General features: G+C 34.8%; 1 protein-coding gene across 6 annotated transcripts in view; it reads right to left on the bottom strand.

The window, feature by feature from the left end:
• The window catches only part of Mtmr3 (myotubularin related protein 3), a 122,081-nt gene that overhangs the window by 46,294 nt on the left and 56,853 nt on the right, over nt 1–18,934 (bottom strand). For all 6 annotated transcript variants that reach the window (XM_078039704.1, XM_078039700.1, XM_078039698.1 and 3 more), the window contains 2 exons: nt 12,167–12,219; nt 5,295–5,379 (listed from right to left, as the gene is read on the bottom strand). In XM_078039704.1, the coding sequence (XP_077895830.1) occupies nt 5,295–5,297 (3 nt within the window). In that variant the 5' untranslated portion in view covers nt 5,298–5,379; nt 12,167–12,219. The remainder of the gene's footprint in view (nt 1–5,294; nt 5,380–12,166; nt 12,220–18,934) is intronic.

The following is an 18,934-nucleotide window of genomic DNA, read 5'->3' as shown; positions in this document are numbered from 1 at the left end:
AAGATAAGGGCTGGAGTTCAGGGGTAAAGTGCTTGCCTAGCACACACAATGCCCTGGTTTTGATCCCCAGAACAACATACCTGCCAAAAAATTACAAGACAAATCAAAAACGGTTAAAATAGAACAAAGAGGTTCACTTATAGTTTTAGATTCACACTGCAACTAAATTAAGGAACTACCACTTGTCAAGTTTTGGTGTAGTATTAAAAGAAAATACACGTGATTATCTAAAACACTTTTAAAATATTCTTCGCTTTTCTAACTACCTATTTATGTATGGCTGAATTTTCCTCACATTTGAAATAAAACATTTCAATAGATTGAATGTGAGAGTAGATATGAGAATGTGTCATCTATTAAACCAAGCATTAAAGAGATCAGAAAAATTACACAATTTTTGGATAATAAGTTATTTTTAATTAAAAATATTTATATTGCCATGTAATTTCTTACTTTTAAATGAATTTATAAGCATTTGGGAGATTTCTCAGCTTTAATTTCTATTACAGTAAACACAGCAAACATAACCCACATAAACAAGCCCTCGTGGGAGTCCTTAATAATTTATCAATGTAAAAAGAGATGCTGAGACCAAAGGGTTTCAGAACTGCTATTCCAGACAGCACTCTAATATTAAGTAACAATTAAAGCTGTATAATTTGAAAGGCCAAACTTGTCCCAAAACTATTCTCCTATTGTTAATCCATGACAGAAAAAGCTACTCAGAATTTAACAATGACCTCAACCATCATTCTAGCAATCTTTGCTACAAAATGACTAAACCATTTTATTTTGAGACATGAGCTTTTTAAGGGCCTTTTAAAAAAGATTGATATTTAAAATTTTTAAATAGCTTCAAATTATAAAAATATAATTTTACAAATGGTTTATAAAATGCTATGAAAAATTATGAAATTTCCATTATTAAATATACTTTTATTATTATTATAAAAAACTTATTTCCCTAGGATTACAAGCATCCCAGGATAATTGTTAAGAAACTGTAGCTGATAATCAAATAATTTTAAAAGCAAAATTATATATATAAAAAAAAAAACTTTTGTTTCTTATGTAGCCAAAATAAAAATGTTTAATGAGGGCTGGGGTTGTAGCTCAATGGTAACGTGCTTGCCTAGTATGTGTGAGGCACTGGGTTCCATTCTCAGCACCACATATAAAAAAATAAATGAATAAAGGCCCATCAATAACTAATAAATTTTTTTAAAAAAATACTTAATTAAGTGATGCACTTTAATAAGGCTGATATGACAGAGCTTAGTGGTCTCGGAAAGAGTAATTACCTAAAATGTACTAAAGTCTGTAAATGGCTCCACTCCTATAAACACCAAAATAACTTATTAGATGAAAACTGTTGAATTATGTCCCATCTGATTCAAATGTACGATATGTCAAGGTCATTGTACTGTCATGTGTAACTAATTAAAACAAATTTAAAAATACAAAAAAAGAAAAATGTTGTGTTGATCTGTACTATTATGCCTTTCCACTCATTTCGTTTGAAGTCAATTAATGAGTAAAAGAACAGTGAGAAGTGATTTTTTTAAAAAAGAACCCACTTTTCTACCACAAGTACTGGCTTTAAAAAAAATCCTACTTTCATTATTAAAAGGTATCTCTTGACTTAAAGAAGGCTTAATGTTTACACTTAAAGGAAATAAAAGGAAAAGAGAGAGAATCCTGAATCAAGAAAAAATGTTCTCATGAACCAACAGGGAATAGGTAGGAAATGCTATAAAAGAGGGAGAGGGGACAGCTTTTAAAAATTCTTACCTGAAAGTACACTTTAAACATACCTTCTCAGCATCACATTAACTAGCTTTTTAACTCACATAAATGTATAAGGCCTAAACTTTTACTGTCTTTAAGATCATTTTACAGAGGCACTCATTATTTCTCTATGTGATTCCTTGACCCAGTTTTCCACTGACCCTCAAAACAGCTCAGAATTGAAATAATGTAGCAGGCTTTTTAAAAAGAGGAAAAAAAGGAAAAAGGAAAAAAAGGGAAAGAGAAGCCATTTACCTATTCATTCTTGCTAGCACACTCACTTTGGTGCTAATCCAGACTAATGTACCTAACCAAAGTAGCTACTGAACACTGAAAGAAAATTGTTTTCAGCATTTGAGAACTGACAATTAAGCCAGCAAGACAAGAACATGAAGTACTTATTTTCAGTTAAATCAAATACATGCTCTTTTTAAAAAATACTGCCTCAGCTCATATTACCTATAAGGCTTCAGAAAAATGTCCCCCTGGGCTGGGGTTGTAGCTCAGTAGTAGAAGTACTTGCCTGGCAAGTGTGAGGCACCGAGTTCGATTCTCAGCACCACAAATAAATAAATGAATAAAATAAAGCTCCATCAACCTCTAAAAAAATATTTTTTAAAAAAAGAAAAATGTCCCTCTTTACACAGAACTGCATTTAACCTCAAAGATTTAATTAACATTAGGACCAACTAACTAACTGCCTAATTTTATTATAGTCTCTGTGATTTTAAGGTATAAAAGGAAACCCAACTTGACACACTTAATAGGGAGGGAAACTGAGAAAAGGAAGAACTGGAAAGTAGTGGTGTGATAAAAAGCTGGGAACAGATTTTGCTTAGGCTATATGCACTTATTCATTAGTATTAAAAAATGCATTCCACATTGTTGATTTCCTGGTATTACGCAGGAATGCCAGGTGATGTAGAATCTGGTATTTCTTTGGCTCCACCTAGCTCTATAAAGTTAGAAGGATCACTTGCAAAATCCCAAAAAGGGATCAGTCAACCACAGTTTCAGGCTGGTTTCTGCTACTGGCTAAATTATGCAGGTAAGAAAGTTAAGTACATACTTCAGAGGAGAAGTCAACATTAAATATGAATATTTAAAGCACATAAGAGAAGACTGCTGACCAATTAAGTCCTATGAACTAAATCTATATATATAGTGTTCATGTTCAAAAAATGTAAAAGTAATCACCAGTCTTCTTACTGTCAGTATTGTCCATACATTATTCTTGGGGCTAGTATTTATAGTCATTGAAAATTTATTTCCCTTGCTATAATCCTTGAAATTTGGTCAAAACAATTCAAAGGGCTAGGAAGCACAGAGTAGGAATCAGATAAAACAAGTAGCCATAAACTGATAGTTACTGCAACTGATATGAGAGTTCACTACAAATTCTTTCCTCATATAGTCTATGCTTAAGATTTTCCATACTGAAAATAAAAACATCGTTTCATAATGCCTGGTCTCTCAAAGAGACTTAAATATCATTTTAGATCTTTTAAGATTACAAGAGGCAGGAGAGGATGTTACCTTCAGATTACTACAGAAATATACATCAAAAACAAAATTCAATGCTCCTTTCTTACACAAAACTAAGGATTAAGGATGTACAATCTGAATGTTAAAATAATATGGTATATTAAATATATACCATATGAGTGGATCAAAGGCTCAATAACTTGCAAGATATTATGTAGCTAGTAAAATGATCTTTAGAAATCCAGTAAATCAACATGGGAAAACGTTTAATGCATTGAAGAAATGAGAAAAAGACTTCATTATGTTATTGTAACTATGTATGTAGATATATGAATGACAAGGACTACTTAGGAAAACATACAACCATAAGTTCTGGTGGTAGAATTACAAATGAGAATTTTTAAAAAAATTTGTTATAATGTTTTATGTGGGGGGCAGGATGCACCACGGTCAAGCTGTTCCCCAACTATCACACATAGAGGTGTCTCCAGAGCGTTTCTGCAGCACAGGGGCAGGAAGTACACAAGGAAGATAGTTGGGCACCAAAGAGATCCCAGCAGCACCAAGAAGAGGATCATGCTATTTGTTTCTAGCTATGTGGTATAAGATGAAGGACAAAGTCTCCATATAGAACAGATCTGCTTTCATAAGCCCATAATTTGATAAACATTAGCATTGGCATAGCATAACATATAAATGCAAGGCAAGCACTTTTTCAATTAATTAAAAACAGACCCAGCACCACAAAAAAAAAAAAAAAAAAAAAACCTGAGACAGGTAGTAAAATAAAATGTAGTCTAGAGAATTAACAGTAAAAGTTCATCAATGTTTGGGTACAAGAAATTAGAAAGTTGTAATGCCCACAAACTAAGAAAAAAAGAGTCTACCTTTAAGAAGGGAACAGTTACCTTTCTCCTCTTTCACATGACATTTCTGCACAACTACCTTTTTTGTTTTGTTTTACTATGTTTTTAATTTTAAAAGCATTTTCCATACACATCCCTAATGAAGCTTGAAATTAACATGGTCTTTTCAATTCCTTTTTTGTGCACCAACATGAAACAGTTTGGATCTAGGAAACACCATAAGGTAGAAACAGGACAATATTACAGAAAATCATTTTTCTCTTAAGATCTGAAGTGTTGTTTATATGTCCTCAAGATTAATAAAAATGTAGTTGGCTTGTTGCTCCATCTTCTCTGCCTTCCCTGGACCCTAAATGGTCCAGAAATCACTGAACTGTCCATGATATGTTCTTTTCAGTCAAAGATTCAAGCAGGGGAATGCAGATCTGCTGCCCTACTACCAAACCAAAATACTGCTCTGAAGAGACATAGATAGGCTAGGGATGTAACCCAGCGGTTGAGCACTTGCCTAGCATGTACTAAGCCCCGGGTCCAATATCTAGTACTGAAGGGCAAGAAAGGAGGGTGGGGGGAAAGAGAGCAAGACTCATAGGAAATATAGGGAATTGCTTTGTGAGGTAACGCATGTTAACTAGCTCAATGTAGCCATTCTACAATATATACACACTTCAAAGAACACTGCACACAATATACATAATTTTGTCAATTAAAAAAAGTAAAGACAATTCAAATGAAAAATCATTGTCACTATATCCTACTTCCTAGAAATTTCTTTTTTTCTCTTTTCTTTTTTCTTCTTTTGGTACTGAGGATTGAGCCCAGAGCCTTGGGCTACTACTGAGTTATACTCCAGCCCAGTTTCCTAGAAAAGGAATGAAAAACCTAGAGTCCAGGAACCATATGTTATTCTTTGGTTCCATTCACTAGCTAATTTAAAATGAGACTTAGTGTCCAGGTCACAGAATTCAAGTTAAGAGAAATGAAATTGCTCCATACAATGGAGTACCCTATCATTACTAATAATAAAAGAAGAGAGATTCTAGGGGAAAGAAAAATGATTTCTAACAAAAACAGAAATGGGTAAGTATGGATTAGTATTCAGCTGAATTGTCAGAATTGAGTTCAACTCCAATTTTCTTATTTCCTTATACTTACCATGACAGGAGGCCCAGATTAGGAGGAGAGATCCCCGTCCCTTCTTCAGTGTCTGGCAAAGCTCTTCTTTCTCTTATGCCGAGATCTTTTATTTAAAAGAGAGAGAGAGAAAGAGAAAAAGAGCAAAATTGGCAATAGTTTTCCCCTAATTGGTATATCCTAATTAAAGGGACTGCACATATACAAACTAAAAAACTGAACAGAATCACTCAAGAAAAAGTTGAATGTTACCCTGTTAGTTCTCACTAGTCAATTCCAAACTTGATAATGCCTTTGCAAAAATCTTTCTGGACTTAATCTAGTTCTGAAAAAAAAAGTAGCAAATGCTAACATTCTTACACTGATAGTTGTTAAAAAAAAAAAAAGGCTAAGTATTGGATGAAAGTAATAATTAAAATCAACCTGCAAATGAGAAAACAATATTCTTATAATTTTCAGAATGTTTGTATGGATCTTCTGTCTATGGGAAGCAAACACATTTAGCCAGCAAAATATGAACAACTTGTTTGTTATTCCAATATTCTATACTCACCTGTGCTAATACTTCTTATCTATCTATCTATCTATTTATTTATTTATTTTTGGAGGTACCAAGAATTGAGCCCAGACTGTTCTCTCACCAAGCTATACCATCACCCTTTTTTATTTTTTGAGATGGGGCCTTGCCAAGTTGCCCAAGCTGGCCTCAAATTTGTAATCCTGGCTTTTGGGGAGGCTGAAGTGTGAGGATCTCCCATGTACTACAATGCCCAGCTCCTCTTACCTGTTTTATTAAGAACAAAAAGGACAAAGGGGAAGAATACCCTACTCGAAATGCAAAGATAGGCTGTTAAAGTATTATCTTTAGTAAGTTGCTCTTTTCTTTGAATAGATTAGTCTCATGTAATTCTGATTTGCTAAAGTTCAAAAAACAGAGGCTATCCTGGTTAATATTCAATATAAACCATATAAGACAGTGTAAATGACAAAACAGAGGACAGTATAAATGACAGAAAAGGGGACATCAAAGAAGTAGCAGGGTCCATATCATACAACGGTTTTGGGGTATTGTGAGCAAGAATAACATCAAATGATTTACTTTCAAGGATTATTCTGGCTAGTGAATCTAGGTAGGGAATAGTTTAGACTATTGGGAATGAGAAAGAAACAAAGAAAGAAACAGTTGGAAGGTAACTGCAATGATCCAGCCAAGAGACAAGGTAATAGTAATGGAAATGGTGGGACGTTGCTAGATTCTGGATATACCTTGCAAGTATCATCTTCAGGATTTGAGCTCATGAATTAAATTTAAAAGAAAAGGAAGTCTTTTTTTTTTTTTTTTTTTTTTGCCCCAGCAACTGAAAGCAAGGATTTACGGATGGGGAACATCCATAGTGAAGAAACAAAGGAGAATCAGAAGTTCTACTTCAGACGTATTACATTTGAGATGCACATCAAATACCCAGTTGAAAATGCCAAGTAAAGTGCTAGATAAACCAGACTAGAGATCTAAAAGATGGAAATCAGAAATATTAATATAAATGTGGGAGACGTTAGAGTGTGAACAGCATTTAAGCTGTATAAGTATAAAGAGAGGCCATGAAGATCATGGACAGGAGCTTGATATAATCCATTGTTTAGAGAAAAGACCACAGGGTTCAGTAATAAGCCAAGTCACAGTCATCATTCTTGACATTCCTTCAAACCCACACTAAATCTTTGTGATTTGATAATGACCCAAATTGGCATAAAATTATTTCCTTTGTTCACTCCAATAAATATACTCAATATCTACTATATTCCAGGCATTGCTAGGCTTTAGAAAGACAACTGTGCATAAAAAGTCAAGAAGCGGTCTTCCTCAAGAGAAACAAACAGGATCTAATGTTAAGTAGTTAGCTAATAAACACTACAAAGAAAAGAGAGTTAAGGGTAAGAAATAACAGAATATGGTACTTGAAATAGGAAGTAAAGATGTTATAAGAGGGAAACTGTTAGAATTAAAAAGGAAAGAGGTATTATGCACAGTGGCCTACACCTATAAACTCAGCAACTCAGGAGGTTGAGGTGGGAGGACTGCAAGTTTGAAATCAACCTCAGCAACTTAGTGAGCCATAAAAAAAAACAATGAGGGGCTGGGGATGTGGCTCAAGCGGTAGCGCGCTCGCCTCGCATGCGTGCGGCCCGGGTTCGATCCTCAGCACCACATACCAACAAAGATGTTGTGTCTGCCGAGAACTAAAAAGTAAATATTAAAAATTCAAAAAAAAAAACAATAAAAAAACAATGAGCCAGATGTGGTTATGCACACCTGTAATCCCAGCACTCGGGAGGTTAAGACAAGAGGATCGCAAATTCAAAGCCAGCCTCAGCAAAAAAGCCAGGCACTAAGTAACTAAATGAGACCCTGTCTCTAAATAAAACATAAAATTCGGCTGGGGATGTGGCTCTGCCCCCAAATTCAATTCCTGGTACCCCCACAAAAAAATAATTATGAAATTCTATCATTTGCATTAATATGGATCAAACACAGAACATTACTTTAAGTGAAATAATTCTGACACAAAAAGACAAATAATGCATATTCTCACTTACACGTAGAGACTCTAACAAGTTGATCTCCAAGAAACAGACAATAGAATAATGACTAACAGAGCCTAAAAGGTGAGGGAGAGAGGAGAGAGGATGTTTAACAGATATACAGAGGTAAAACTAGATAGGAGGAGGAATAACTTCTAATGCTCTATAGCACCATATGGTAATTGTGGTCAACAACAGTTGATTATATCAAAATAAAGGATTTAGAACACAAAGTTCCCCCCCCACAAAGAAATGATTAATGTCTGAGGTGATAAATGTCAATAATAAGTCTGATCTGATCATTACATATTGCATACATGAACTGAAATATCACACTGTACAGACTATACTCCATAAGTATGTTCAATTACTATGTGTCAATTTAAAAATAATATGTTGAGACTGTTATGGAGAAACATTTTAAAAACTTGAAGTTCTGGACATCACAAAACCAAATTTATTGTTTATACAATAAACACCAATGTGCACTCTGTGACTTTGGGGGGGGGGGCGGGGGAGGCTGTAATATAGATTGAACCCAGGCTAAGCAAGCACTCTATCATTAGGCTACATCCCTAGCCCCACCTACTCACCCATCCCCCTTTTAATTTTTACTTTGAGACATGGTCTTGCTATGTTACCAAAGCTAACCTTGAACTTGCAATCCTCCTGCCTCTACTTCCCAAGTGGCTGGGACTACAGGCTTGCACCACAACACCCAGCACATTTAGTGTCCTTTAAGGTTTATTTTTTTCCCCAGGAAAAAAAATGCACAGAAAACTCATACAGGCATCACAGAGTAAGATGACCAGCTGAACTGTAATCATCTAGTGACAATTCACTAAAATTAAAATTCCAATTACAAAGTAAATTGTTGTAAGAATTGTAATGCATTCTTCTGTCATATATAAATAAAATAAATTTAAAAAGTAAACTGCTGATCAGCAGTTACATCATATATGCATATGCTAACTTTACAGTTAAGGCTAAATTTTTAGTTAAGCATGGAAATGATCACAATGAAGATCTGCCACTTAGCATTAAAAGACTAAATCAATTTAAAAAGTCTTCATCCAGAAGTGATGCCTTTGATTTCTGTACCAAATAAAGACTTTGAAAACAGCGAACTACACTGCAGGCAGTCAAAAATTACCCAAGAACCTATGTCAGATAGTTTGATATGTATTGGTTCTTACACTAATGCAATTTTTGTTCCAATGACAGACAGAAAAAGATAATAATTACAAAGTATGTTAAATGTGATGAAGGAAACAATTAGGATGCTGAGACAAAGAATGAACAAGAGGATGCAAGAGACTGACTACATCAGAAAAGCTGGCTGGGATGTGTGTATGGGGGGGGTGTGAAACTTCTGGTATAGATAACAGCATAGTATTCCAGAAAGACTAACATATTTGAAGAACTAAAAGGAAGAAATCATTCTAGCTAAAATATATTGAATCAGAGTGAAAGTAGCCCAATTTAAAGTTGAAATGTATAAGGAAAAGATCATGTAAAGATTATATTCCAAGCACAACAGGATACCATTTACAGGTTTTAAACAGAAGAGTGATATGAAGATCATGCTGACTACTGTGTGGTGACTGGATTAAAAGACGGAAAAAATAAAGAAGACAATCGGGAACAATTACAGGAAGAGGATGGTGTTTTGATTTAGAAGAGTGGAAGTACAGACAGAAGAAAGACAAAGATCTGAAAGGTATTTTGGAGTATAATAACATAACAAAGGTAAAAACATGGATGTAGGGGTTAAGGGAGAGTGGAGAATTTACAATTCAGGAAAGAAAATAAGTAGATAAAATAAAATCAGAAAATCGGAAGTGCTGCTTTAAGAATTTGAGAAAAAATTAAAATTGCCATAGGAATTCCAAATTCACAAGTAAAAGCCAAGAAGATCATGGGTAAGTCTGCAACCAATCTGAATTAAGAAGTTTTTAAAGGTTCCTTTTAAAACTACAAAGAACAGTCATGAACAATCCTTAGGAAATATTCAAGGGTTATTGTAACACCTCACTTGCATAACTTGGGCCACATTGTGGTAGTTATACTTTCACCACAAAAGGAAGAAGTTGAATCATTACTGTTAGTCTGATAAACAATTAAGACATGTGAATTTGCTTAGGTCTAATAGTAATGGATGGTCCATGTAAGAAATTTTAAAAATAGCTATAAAAGGTAAACAAATACCCTCTTATGATGCTGGCAGGAATATAAAATGGTGCAGCCTCTTTGGAAAACAGCCTCATATTTCCTCAAACAATAAAATAGATTTACCAATTGACCCAGCAATAGCAATCCTAGTATTTATCTGAGAAAACAAAAAAGTATGAACACATAAGAACTTATACATATGTTCTCAGCAACATTACCGAAATAACCAAAAGGTGGAAACTATTTGTTCAACTATATGAACATTTGGATTACCATGGTATCCAAACAATGGATTATTGTTCAGTCTTGGAAAGAATGAAATATTGATAAACTTTGAACACATGATAAAAGAAGCCAAACACAAAAGACTACATGCCATAGCAGGATTATGTTTACATGAAATGTCTAGAACAAGGAAATTCTATAGAGATAGAAAATTAATTAGTATTTGCTTAGGGCTGGGAGAGATGAAGGGCAAGAGACAGTGACAGCTAGGGGATATGAAGTTTCTTTTCTGAAGTGATGAAAATGTTCTAAAATAGGCAAGTGATGGCTACAGAATTTTGTGAATAGTGTATTCACTGAATCATATACTCTACATGGTGAACTACACAGTATGTGAATCTTCCCCCCCAATCCCACAAACCATCTTGGGAATCAAACCCAGGGATTCTCTACCACTGAGCTACATTCCCAGTGCTTTTCCATTTTTATTTTAAAACAAGTCTCACTAAACTTCCCAGACAGATCCCAAACTGGCAATCTTCCTGTCTTGTCCTCCAAAGTAGCTGGGACTATAGAACCACACTCGCCAGAATTATATTTTAATAACTGCTTCTTAGAAAAACAAGAACCAGCAAGATTTTTTTTTTTTTTTTTTTTTTGGTACCAGGGATTGCACTCAGCAACACTCAACCACTGAGTCCCATTCTCAGTTCTACTTTTTTTTAAGAGAGAGAGAGAGAGAGAGAGAGAGAGAGAGAGAGAGAGAGAGAGAATTTTTTAATATTTATTTTTCAGTTTAAGGTGGACACAACATCTTTATTTTTATATGGTGCTGAGGATCGAACCCAGCACCCCGTGCATGCCAGACAAGCGCATTACCGCTTGAGCCACATCCCCAGTCCCTATTTTGTATTTCACTGAGTTGTTTAGGGCCTCACTGTTGCTGGCTTTGAACTTGTGATCCTCCTGCCTCAGTCTCCCGAGCTGCTGGGATTACAGGCATGCAACATAATGCCCAGCCAAACCAGCAAGATCTTGAACTATGAGACAAAGATTGAACAGAAATGGTACATATAGCAGGAAAAAAAAAATGAACACTGAACAGTATTAAAAAGACAGGAAGTAGGTAAGTGTGTTTATAACAAGAGTCATCCGAGGTACACAGGTAACAGGTTATTAGCTATAGAAGATTTGTTCAAATCCATCTCTAAAGAGCCCTACATGCCATGCTAAGGAGTTGGATCCATGTTCTAGGGCAATGATAAGCCAAGACAATGGTTTGAATTTAATAACTTAAAAGCAAAGCACAACTTTTCAATGAAAGGGTATTATAATTCCCTAAATTAAACAGATTTATAAGGCTATAATAAAGATACAATAAGGGACAGATACTGCCAGATTAATATCCACACTGGAGAAAGATCTAGAAAAATCTTTAGAACTTGTTTTTCTAATTAAACTTCACACTTGTACTACTACCTCTAGTATTAAGAGGCATTAATTATCATATAAATATATACCAATTTTAAGAAAATTCAAAGACTCAAGTTTTCAATTTTAAAACTCCAGATTGGTAAGGGCTGTTTATTTTAGAAGAAATACTTGCTGCAACTCATTAACTCTCAATTTAAATACAAATTTCCAGGCACAGAACATTACCACAATTACATATGGAAAAAGTAACTCTCCCTGTATCCTAATGAAGGAAAAATAAAGTTAAAATTACACACACACACACACACACACACACACACACACACACACACCATATTTAAAGACATTAAAATGAACAGAAAACTTCATCTAAGTAATTATGGACAAGACAGAGACTCCCCACCACCATCATCATTCTGTAAATCAATTTTTCCTGCTTCAAATCAGCAGAGAGAGAATATTGGAGGGGGGGTATAACTTACCAAATGAAGTTTGTACTGAGAACTTTTTCTATCAGAAGGTTTCACAAGGAAATCTGCAAAAGAAACACATTTTATAATGACAAATATTTTAAGAATCAAGATAGATTTTACTACCAGATTTTTCTGTACAAGTTAGAACATATGATGGATTTTCTTGCTGCAATAAAGACTGTTCAGAAAACACTCTTTATTGCAGCAAATAACCACAAATTTTATAATATTTAAATCACAGAATTAAGACCCAGCCAGGCCTTCGCATGCCTTCTGCAACAGTAGAAATATACAAAAAAGAGCTTTCCAGGAACCTCCTATTTTAGGGCTTTTCTTCAGTCAAGAAAGCATCATTTCTGATAGCTTGTCAAGGAAATCTCCGCAACTTAAAACAACAGGTACGTTAAAAACTAAGGTCACAGCTACTCTGGTTTGGACTTCCTAGTTAAAGTTTTTGGTACATATAATTGCCTTCTACCAATGAATCTTTTTTAAGAAAGGGGCACAAAGAATTTGTTCTCTACTAGGCAACAATTCTGACCTTTACAGAAATAAAAGACATAATTGACCTAATTCCTTTGTGATTATTTCTCTCAATATTTATAGACACAATTCTTTTGAGCTGATTGTTTAAGTGACATGAAGTCATATACGTGAAGAAGAATATAATGAATATTGAAACTCTAAAGAATCAGAAAAAGAACTATTTCATTAGAAAATGAGGGTGGAATTCAAGGAAGCTAGCCAGCTATGTACGATATTCTAGTAACCTCCCAAGAAGACATATGTCCATCAGATAATTAGGGTTGTGGCCGGGTGTGATGGTGCACACCTGTAATCCCAGAGGCTTGGGAGGCTGAGAGAGGAGAATTGGGGATTCAAAGCCAGCCTCAGCAAAAGTTAGGTACTAAGCAACACAGTGAGACCCTGTCTCTAAGTAAAGTACAAAAAAGGGATGGGGATGTGACTAGTAGTGGTCAAGTGCTCCTGAGTTCAATCCCCAGTACCCCCCCCCCAAAAAAAGATAATTCGGGTTGTGGGGTGGGATTAAATTCAACACAAAATCACTACATCTATTCTAAGAATTATCTGACATGTTTTAGAAATTACTTATTCTGGCAGAAATATGTTCATTAAGTGTTCATGTAAAATTTCCACATAAAATTCCAAGAAATGAACCAAATAAAAAGACAGATTCAATGAAAAGGCTGAGACAGGTAGGTTTCAATTACAGCAAAGAATCTTCTTCCCAATAACCAAAACCAAACATCTTCTTGACTGGAAATAAGCATATCACTGTGAAACACCACCAGCAAAATACATTGCCCATGTCTCTAAGGACTATTTGTCACATAAGTGCCATGAGTCTAAAAGAAGCTTGGCGGGAGACAAGCCTGAGGCACTGGGTTTGATCCCCAGTACCACATAAAAATAAACAAATAAAGTAAAGGCATTCTGTCCATCTACAAAAAGAAAAAGAAAAAAGGTGACGAGCGCCTTCCTATGATAAAGTCATATGTACCTCAAAGTAGTCATGTTTTGGAGCCTTGAACATAATCTTAATTTTAGAGCTAGAGAATTTAATATGGTTATGTTGGGTGAGGTAGGGGTTAATTAACTCTTAAATGTTAAAGTTACTCTTAAGTTCCATCACAAGGGAATACAAAAATTAAATCCTTCTGGCGAGATGCAGTAGCCAGCAGCTCCAGAGGCCGAGGCAGGAGGATCACAAGTTCAAAGCCAGCCTCAGCAAAAGCAAGGCACTGAGAAACTCAATGAGACCCTGTCTCTAAATAAAATACAAAATAGGCTGTGGCAAAGTGATCAAGTGACCCTGAGTTCAATTCCCAGTACCCAAAATAAAATAAATCATTCTGAAGCTATCTGAATTAAGATGTAAGTTTTTTACCATTACATATTACACCATATGAATATGATTTTATCTATTGTAAGAGATAACCCTAAAGAATATAAATCAATACAGTTGAATACTAAATACTATGACACATGATGTTATCACACAGTTTGATCAGAGAAAGAAACCTAACACAATATACTCAATGAACTCTCTTTCTGGAAGATAATGAGGTTGACTATGAAAGTCATTGAGGCCCTGAGAAGGCCAAGAAGGAATGGACAAATTTAGTATCTACTCAGTATAGTTTGTGATTACCTATGTGCCACCTACCACACTAGCTTCAACAAGGGCAAAGAGGTACACCAATCTGGATGATTTATATAATCTTTTGAAGCCATTACATTTTTTAAGGAATTTAACCTTTTTTTTTTTATTTGCTTTTAGGCGGTGCTGAGGATCTGACCCAGTGCCTCACACCCATACTAGGCAAGCGTTCTACCACAGAGCCACAACTCCAGCCCCAACTTTTTAAAAAAATTTTTAAGTTGTTGATAGAAATAAATGAATAAATAAAGATTTATGTGGTGCTGAGAATCAAACCCAGTGCCTCACACATGCCAGGCAAGTGTGCTACAACTGAGCCACAGCCCCAATTTTTTAAAAAACATAAAAATTAATCAGTAAATATAAACAAGGGTCCCTCTCCTGAGAGAACCTACTCTCTCCCTTTACTGTGTCCCCTTCTCTCCTTTCCAATAAACTCATGCCTATTATTCTGAAAAAATTAATAAAACAGGAAAAACTAAAACAAAGGCCAGGCATCCTAAAATGTTTGGGGGGATGGGAGAGGGGGACAGTGGAGAACTTTTTTTTTTTTAAACTGAAATACATTTTGAAAAATAAAGTAATTTTCAAATAGCCCTGTCACTTTTCAAATGCAGGATATTAAGAGTTTAAAACTTTAAGAAGGCAAGCAACATTAAATAATTTTAAAACAATCTTATTTACTGTGGATATGAAAACAAATGGATCTTCTTGCACATGCACTGAATAGTTTAAAAAAAACAGATTTGGAACACACTTTGAGTGTGGAGGCAATACTAAATAGTAGATCCGGGAATATTAAATTTTAAGAAATGATTTTACAGCAAGGCACAGTGACACAGACCTTAATCCCAGCTACTTTAGAGGTTAAGATGGGATCACTTGAGCCCAAAAGTTCAGAACCATCCTGGTCAAATAGCTAGATCCCATGTAAAAATAAATAAATAAATAAATTTTTTACAAGATTAAAAAAAAAAAAAAAAGCTTTACAACTGCCACTGAAAGGGATAATTTTTTTTCTTTTTTCCTTTTTTATGTCTATTAACTTTTTAGATATTCAAAACTAGGATACCTGTAGTAGGTTGGGTAGGATTCCTTGGTGGAGAGATGATTTAATCATTGGCATTAAGTCAAACACAAGCATTTATCATCTGGGTAAAGCAACTATGGCTTAAACTTATTCCCTCAAACTCAAGTTTCCTAAAAACCTTTACTGCTTAAGACAAGTATAACTAAAACTACAAACAAGGAGAAAATCAAAAACATTACTGCATCCACCTACTATGCTTAAGTGGTGAAGATTCATGCATTCAACAAATATTTTTGGATGGGAGGTACTACTCCAGACAGTGGTGATGCAGCAATGAACAAAATTAAGCTCTAATCCTTCCGCAGCTGTCATTTTACTATCAACTACAATCTCACAGGCCTGATTGTTCACTGACTTTTTTCCCTATTTATACTTTGAAAACAATAAAACAAATTGGCAGTATTTAGTTCAATATGTAACTTTATGATCAGTGTACTACAGTTTTCTGCCAGCTGTGGGACACAGATAAGCAGTTAAAATATTATCATTTCCTAAACAAAAAACTACCTCCCTCTCTGGGGCAGGGGCGGAGGTTGGGGGGGCTTATCAAGTTGTCAGAATCAGCTAGACTTCATGTTATAATCACATTTCTGTACCAAAAGAAACTATAGTGGTACCAAGACTCTTAAACCACTAACATTTATGATAATGTCACTATAATAAGCATAAGCTCGTGGAGCACAATGGCACATACCTATACTATAATCTCACTTAGTTGAGAGGCTGAAGCAGGATGACTGCAAATTCAAAGTCAATCTTAGCAACTTTACAAGACCCTATCTCAAAATAAAATTATAAGGGTTGCAGGGGCTGGAGTTGTGGCTCAGTGGTAGAGCATTTGCCTAGCATGTGTGAGGCACTGGATTCGATCCTCAGCACCACATAAAAATAAAAATATTGTGTCCATCTACAACTAAAAAAAAAAAATTTGAATTTAAAAGGGTTGGGGATGTAGCTCAGTGATAGTTGCTGGACTAGCATGCACAAGGCCCTGGATTTAAAAAAGGTAACAGCTTTGTTTCAACAGATAATAACCAGAAGATCAATTCTGTCTGGTTCTGTACTACATTAATGGTGGCGTTTGGCCCATTTCTCATTTACATAAATGGACTTTTTATATATATATATATATAAAATGTGGGAGAGGTTCTGAACACATTCCTCAAAGAAGGCTCTGCAAGAAAGAGAATTTCAAAGTCAGCTGGTAATCAATGTTTAAGGTCATTTTTCTTCATTTAGCCACTGAAATACTAGCAAAAGTTTTTCCAAATGTGAACCCCAAAACATGAGAAATTAAACACAAAGTGATCATTGTGCTCTGATATTTTTAGACATTAAGATACTTCACAACACCTTATTGTTTTTCACATCAAGAAATAGGAAGGGGGAAGCCCCGAGTTATCAGAAAAGATTAACTATGATGAATTCAATAATAACTGGGTACCCTTTACAACAATTTCACAACCACTTCTCTTTAAACTTAATCCTCATGGCAGGGGCAGGTGAGGGGACATATCAAGCATATATGATGACTTGATCACCAAAATAGATTAAAACCAATCACATACAAATTTTTTTAAAGTGGGGAGGGTTAAGAATTCTTATTTCATTCTTTGTACTAAGGATTGAACCCAGGGGCACTTAATGTGGGGATGATGAATCACATTCCCAGTCATCTCTCCCCACCTTTGTATTTTATTTAGAGACAGGATCTTGATGAGTTGCTTAGGGCCTTGCTAAATTGCCGAGGCTGGCTTTGAACTCATGATCCTCCTACCTCAGCCTCCTTAACTGTAGGTATTACAGGTATGTGCCACTGTACCACACAAGAATTTTTTTAAATTTAAGAAAGAATTTTGAGATAGTATATTCTGACTTGCTCTTTATAATCACTTCCATGCATAACAGGTTCACTTCATACTTGAACTCAAATATATTAAACTATTAATAGGATTATAAGTAAGTTATATAAAAAACCATAATGTTATTTTCTAACTGCATGTCCAGAAGAAAGAACATGGGGTAGGCCTCACTTTACTACTGAAACTGAGAATTAAAAGTCTAATTTTATATGGCAGTATTTTAAGTTCACCATCTAAAATAAAGAAATGTTCCCTATCTCCTAAAAGAAAAAGTTAAAACCTTTAGAGCAAAAGGAAATATTTAAGTCTTGGTTAATTAAGAAAAAAGATACGAAATTCAGCAATCACTATAAGTTGAATTAAAAGGCAAGCAGATATGTACAACCATAATGCACCAATTTTAAAATGGAGGGAAAAAAAAAACAAGCAAGATCAGAGTGCCAGAGGTAATTCAATACTTGTAATTGCTATGGAAAGATCAGAAAGACTAGCCACAAGCACTGGAAAAAGGTTTCCTGACTTTTGTTCCTTTTACTAGTTCCAAAGTCTACCTGTGGGAAGGCGAATTCCTGTACACTCATTAATGTCCTGTTACCTGTTCTCAGTTAATCACTGATGAAGAGGAAAGAAATAATTGTGGTTCACAAGCCCTCCTTCTTTCCTCCCTTCCTTGATCCAAATCAGAATCCTCACCAGCAATGCAGAGATCAAATCTTTTTTATTCAAATTCCAGAAATTCATAGAAACTTAATATTTCTCATTATAATCTTACAATGACTTCTGCCATCTCTTAACATATATTTAACACTAAACCATTAAATCTGTACTTTTAACACTAGGAGGCAGGATGGACAAAGTTTTAATTGAATTTTCTTGGATTAAAAAACCAAAATGACCACTTCCGATGAAAATAATAAGTCATTTTATAGACTCTCAAAAAAAAAAACAGTTTCTTGCTAAGGTGTAAATTAAGAGCTCCTTTTTCTTTTGTACTCAACAGACAAAAATTAACCAATGAGATAGGTAATAAACATCAAAAATTTGAATTTTTTTTTTTAAAGAAAGTCAACTAAAATCCTAGGCAAAATTTATGATTAAAAACATATCAGGGCTGAGGATATACCTCAGCTGGCAGAGTGCTTGCCTCACATGCACAAGGCCCTGGGTTCCATCCCCAACAAAACACACACACACACACAAAATCAATATCATATTGAAACCTAACAAATTTACACTGCTATACCAATATGCTTTGCTTCTGAATTCTGCCATAAAGTAACAAAATAATCTCCAAACCCCACTCAAAATTCCCCTTTCATCTCAGTTAACAGGTTTCTTTTCCAGAAAGATAACCTAATCTGAAAGTCAGCTTGTCTTAGGAACTCAAAAGTATGCCTGTGTATAAATAAGCATGTATTTCCTATTTTGCCTAGATATCAGCAGTTGTCTATTTTGTTGAGATATTAAACATCAGTTTAGGAAAAATTTGGAAGGAAACTACACTTGAAAAATAGCTATCAGTACCCCACACCTAACCAATCTATACATTGTTTATGGGTATATAAATATCTTAGTAGGCATGCTAATGTTCCTCTCTTTTTTTTGGTAAACAAACAGACTCTTAAAAGTTGTGGCTCCTTCTA

Source organism: Ictidomys tridecemlineatus, chromosome 2 (genome assembly GCF_052094955.1).
Source record: "Ictidomys tridecemlineatus isolate mIctTri1 chromosome 2, mIctTri1.hap1, whole genome shotgun sequence".
In the NCBI taxonomy this organism is placed as follows: Eukaryota; Metazoa; Chordata; class Mammalia; order Rodentia; family Sciuridae; genus Ictidomys; species Ictidomys tridecemlineatus.
This window is presented reverse-complemented; position numbering and strand designations above follow the sequence as displayed.